The following is a 5,409-nucleotide window of genomic DNA, read 5'->3' as shown; positions in this document are numbered from 1 at the left end:
GGCTCCTGTCCAGGTATTCAGTCCTGAGTCGTCAATTCTTTTGGTGAAGAGAAGTCTTTAGTCTGGTTCTATATTGAACGAATATTCAAGCAACAATAAATAGAGTTGGACTAAACATACATACACGAATCTTAGCACACTGGTACGTAGCGCCAGCTTTACTTGTAGTGTACTGTATGTTTAGTGCAGCTTTACAAAATTCTATACTCATTAGAAGAAAAAAAAACTAAGGATAAGTTCATATAAAATAGTGCTTCACCTGTTATTAAATTTAAAATTGCGTTTTTATTGTATGGACAAGATGTATGAAATCATTGTGCCGGACGAGAATAGTGTGAAGTATGGACCTGCCAAAAACAAAGTTAAAATGGCTGATGTAGAATATTATTAGAATATAGGAGAGAAAATATAGATGATGAATTTTAAAGATGAAATTGCACCAACCACCACTTATTGATGCGGTCGTTGCATAAAACACTTACTTTACCTATTTTGGCACATATCATCAACTATTGGTGCATTCTATTGCACAGAGATTCAAAATTATGATTAACCTACTTAACTGTAAATCTGACGACCAGGACCCACAAGGCAGTGAAGATATCTAATGTCATTATCTAGTGTGGTTTTTTTAAATTTTCAAAATGATATGAAAATGTTTCAGTAATCGAAACAACATAATAAAACTAACTAATATGGGATAGTCAGAAACAATATTTTCTTGCTAAAATTTAGTGATTTTTGGCCTTTTAAAAACAAATTGAAAAATCCAGTAATTAAAATAACACAAAAAGAGAAATGTGGAAAATATTGAAAATAATTGTACATGCGGTTTTACCCGGTTAGCCAATTTTTAGATTCTCAAAATTCCAAATGAAAATATGAAAGCAGGAAGATTTTAGTTTTTGCCAGAAATTTAGGATTTTATATTTTAAAGAACTTTAAATTAATAATTGCATCCTGCATAAAGATTACTATTAATTAACCATAAAGTTGGCCAATTTTGAGATATTCAAATTTTCAGGTTTGGCAAAAAAATATTAAAAATTTAAAATTAAAAACAATTATAATACTAATTTAAGAAGTTAATATTTAAAATAATTTAAAATTATAATACAAGATTATTATTATATCATTAGTTTTGTTTATTAAAAGATTTACTTGGAATTCAAACAATAAAAAAGTGTGACCTCGACCAACATGTTAATATGATTGATATGATACTACTATCAATAACATTCGCGCAAAGCATTTGGAAGCAGGACGGGAAGGAACTTAGAAGTTAAGTGTGCTAGTGCTGGAGTAGTGAGAGGATGGGTGACCGAGCGAAAAGTTTAACCACGGGTAAGTAATTTGACTAGAGATTAAGTGTAGTTAGAGACTACACTTGTCAAATAACTGAAATAGTAGAAAAGTGAAAAAATAGAAAAAAAAGTGGGAGCGGAAAATAATTAGAAAAACAAAAATGGATAATTTTTTTAACAAAATAGTCTTTAGTCCTGGTTCGTGTTACAAATTGGGACTAAAGGTCATTTGCCTCAACGCACGCCAGCAGCCCACGTGGCGGAACCTTTAGTCCCGATTTATTTTACAGCCGGGACTAAAGGGGAGGGTATTTAGTCTCGAATGATTAGTCCCGGTTGCAAAACCGGGACTAAAGGCCCTTAGCAACCGGGATTATAGGTCATTTTTCTACTAGTGAAAATTTAAGGCGTATAAGATTAGTTAAAAGTTAAATCTTACTAACTTTAACTAAATATTTAAGAAAAAATATCCACATCTATAAGTTTGAATGGACATATTATGAAAATATACTTTGTGGCGCATCTATTGATACTGATTTAGTATTATAATTGTTCATATTTTTAGTTCTACCTCTGTCCATTTTTTGATGTTAAAAAATTGTCTAAATTCAAATATATCTAGCCACACTTTAGTGCATAGATACATCCAAATTCAGGCGAAACATCGGACATCTATTAATAGACGGAGGGAGTATAAACTTGGCCAAACTTAGAAAATATTGACTTTTCAGTAATCCTTAGGCGTCTTATATTTTGGAACACAGGGTATTTTGTTATTTTTGGTATATCTTTGGTAAGACTTTATAAAAAATGATTTTGATCAAATCTAAAATGTATGATCAATTGGAACATAGAGTGTAGTGTAAATAGACCTTTAGTAGAATAGTAGGTTATCTTGTGAGAGTGGATAAATGGAGGCCGAGCTACATGTAGCTATTTATTTTCAAAAAATTGAAAATTATATTTTGAAGTTTCAAAAAAATTTGAAAACAATCCTAGATGTAGCCAATGATGGAATATACAAACATGCAAAATTTTATTGTAAAATTCTTAGTACTTTAGGCTACAAAAAAATGACAAATATGTGGATCTGAGAATAGTGAATAGTGCACATTTCAAAACGATAAAACCTGTCAGATTTTGTCATTTTTGTGTAGTCTACAATACAAAGAATTTCACATAATTTTTTTGCACGTTTGTAGATTTCATCATTGTCTACATCCAGGATTTTATTTTCAGATTTTTTTGAAACTTAAAACTATGATTTCAATTTTTAGAAAATAAAGGCTTACATGTAGCCCGGCCTTCGTTGCAGTTTTCGGTTATCTTGTAGCGTACTACCTTGTCTATAAGGCTTGTCACTCTCAATCGATGAACACAGCTTTATTGCATATAGTTTAAACTCTTTAGGCTTTGCCTTAGCGGCGTGTTGCACCAAACACCTGGTACCTCCAAGAGTAGTACAAGCTAGATTAGTCAACACGGCGCCATATATTTTAGAAAAGTAAGAAACAAAGCATGGAAGATTCAGTGGTTCTTCCATAGCTAGCCATGCATTTTGACAGTATAAATAGAGCCCAGCGACAGCCTACAGCAAACTCAAAGCAAGCAGCAAACAGATCAGCATAATGCAGCAGAGCCTCGTTGTTTCACGTGTGCCCGTCCACGGCCACTCCCCACGGCTACACACCGGCCCCGGCTCGGGCGGCCACCCCATGCTGGTGGTGGCGGTGGCCCTTGGTCGGCCGGCGAATCTCGGCAAGGTCACAGCACATGCGTACCCAAATTCTGTCGGCCGGTTTCAAGACCATTCTTCCGTTGTCACCCTCAAATCCTGCCAACCACCAGAAGCTCCCACCACTAACACAGCAAACACGCATAACAAAGCAAACAGCGCAAGGTTTGGTTTTCGATGCCGTTATTTTCTGTGTTGGTGATAGCATAGCTCGACCTTTGCTCGCTAATTAATCCTTACATTTGATTTTTCAACTACGATTTTAGGGAAGACAAGTTTTTTGAGGTCGAGATGAGAGTCCGGGATGATGACCTTGACGAGTATGGTGTCGTCAACAACGCCATCTACGCAAGTTACATTCATGATGGTATGTCTTAACAGAGATAAGAATATTAATTATTAATCCTAAATTTATGATCGTAAGTTCATGAATCACATGCCTAGCTACTTACATGCGGTTGCACGTGTCTTCACTCTGCAGCTCGTAACATAATGCTTGAAACCCTTGGGTTTAATGTTCGTTTCTGGATGTCCATGGGTAACTCAATGGCTCTATCGGAGCTACAACTCAAGTACTTCACACCTTTAAGGGTATTTTCAGTTCTCCGGTACAACTAACCTTAAAATGTGTAGCCACTCTGTCTAGTCTTCTAGTAATTATTCTATCACATGTCATCTTCTATATTATTAAAAAGGGCTTAAGAAAGCCACATAAAACATTTTTCACTAAAGTTTATGTCAAATATTTTATACAAGTGTGTTAACATACATAGCCCTCATTTTGTGAGTTTATGTTGGGTTTACTAGTTGTAATTTGTGTGGAAGGATAGCTTCAAAACATGTTGTGTGACAGGGTACCAATAGTGGTGTCTCTGCACACATTTTGTGTATGTTAGTTTTTTGACAATCATGAAAAAATTTCAGTCAAGAAGAATTTATTTTAACATTCAGTGTCACTCCATATAGAACGTAACATACAGAAATCAATATCACAAAGCCAGCCTTATTGCATTCCAGAGTGGTGGCATATTTGTTGTCAAACTGAGGGTGGTGCAAATCAAAGGTGTAAGAATAATAGTTGACCACATGATCGAGTCGCGACCAAATCGTAAGGTTTGTGCATATATTCATGCAAGTGCTCACCATCAATCACCATATGTGTCTCTCTGCGGCTCCTAATTTTTTTGTGCTGCTCTTGCTTTGTCCAGCTCATAATGGAAGCTCGTGCGACCGCTGTTTGCCTCGACAAAAACCACCGTCCAACTCGCGTATTCCCAGATTTGGCTTCGAAACTACGTCAGTTCTTTTCATGCTGAGGTGCCTGAGGAGCTAAAAGGAGGAGCATTTTCTTAACTGGAATTGGGGCCACCTGCTGCATAAGGAGGTGTTGCGGTACAATCATGTGCTTACATAGGGTGTGTTCCATACATTGTTCCGTGTATAGTTATATGCAATGGACAAACTTTAGGTATGTATAACAACATATACTAGTATAGTAGGTACAACATAGGATCTCACCGGCGAAGCTCAAACACATGTCGTGGCCGGTTTTGCGTCAAGAGACATGAAGTGGTCCACAAACAATACAAAGTCAGCAATCAAGCGCTGGTTATTGCCTTTTTTAGGGTCATTCATGAAAACTAGCGACCTTAGTGGACACTGGAGTGGTTCCTAATAATCAGATTATAAAAAGAAAAGTTATTTTAATTGAGTATCGTAAATGAGGAGCCTACTAACACAACTTACAATCTGGAACAAACCTCAAACCCTTGAACACAAGGGTTTGAGGTTTTTTAACATGCCTCGTGGCGGTTATCATGATTTCATCAAGCACTAACAGATTTCTAGAAGATATACTTGAGATGTACGAGTTATATCTGCCAAGATACGGGATACGTCCAATAACCTAGGTGAAAAAAATATATGGTAACCAAAGTTATGAAGTTACCTCTCCCTAGTGGTCAAAAGAGTAGCTAAGATGCTGGCCTCCCCAGTAAAGGAGTCCATGCTCTTGTTTGCATCAGAGTACATATCTTCTCTTGATTTAGAGATAAAACCGCATCAATAAGCATAAAAGCAATGTGTTCAATAAGCTCTCTGTGGAGTGAGTAATAGCTTAACACAACTAGTTTTTACGAAAAAAACTATATAGCAAGAAACACATCCAAATGAGTGTGATATCCATTCTATATCTCGTCACCGAGTCGGTTGTACAAATGCATGACAGAATCACAAAGTTCAAAAATAACTCATCATGGTGCCCCTCCTCTCACCCTTCTATATAATCAGCCCCCTCCACCTCCTACCTCCTCCATCTCCACCGCTAGCCTATATCCCGATTAACTCCAAACCACTTCCTGCTCCGCTGAC

General features: G+C 36.5%; 1 protein-coding gene across 1 annotated transcript; it reads left to right on the top strand.

The window, feature by feature from the left end:
• Window positions 1-2,932: 2,932 nt before the first annotated feature.
• LOC124664609 (acyl-acyl carrier protein thioesterase TE3, chloroplastic-like) lies at window positions 2,933-4,611 on the top strand. The gene is made up of 5 exons (XM_047202085.1): window positions 2,933-3,204; window positions 3,306-3,406; window positions 3,521-3,630; window positions 4,057-4,152; window positions 4,248-4,611. Exons 1-5 carry the CDS (start codon window positions 2,933-2,935, stop codon window positions 4,353-4,355), a joined length of 687 nt encoding a protein of 228 aa, XP_047058041.1. The 3' UTR covers window positions 4,356-4,611.
• The last annotated feature ends 798 nt before the right edge of the window (window positions 4,612-5,409 follow it).

Source organism: Lolium rigidum, chromosome 6 (genome assembly GCF_022539505.1).
Source record: "Lolium rigidum isolate FL_2022 chromosome 6, APGP_CSIRO_Lrig_0.1, whole genome shotgun sequence".
NCBI lineage: Eukaryota > Viridiplantae > Streptophyta > Magnoliopsida > Poales > Poaceae > Lolium > Lolium rigidum.
The sequence above is the reverse complement of the archived record's forward strand: the minus strand, read 5'-3'. Positions and strand labels throughout refer to the sequence as shown.

Bases quoted from the DNA above. Each gene is read 5' to 3' on its own strand.
- LOC124664609 (XM_047202085.1), top strand. From the start codon at position 2,933: ATGCAGCAGAGCCTCGTTGTTTCACGTGTGCCCGTCCACGGCCACTCC. The intron at 3,205-3,305 runs GTTTGGTTTTCG...CTACGATTTTAG, and splicing joins AACAAAGCAAACAGCGCAAG to GGAAGACAAGTTTTTTGAGG. The intron at 3,407-3,520 runs GTATGTCTTAAC...TTCACTCTGCAG, and splicing joins CGCAAGTTACATTCATGATG to CTCGTAACATAATGCTTGAA.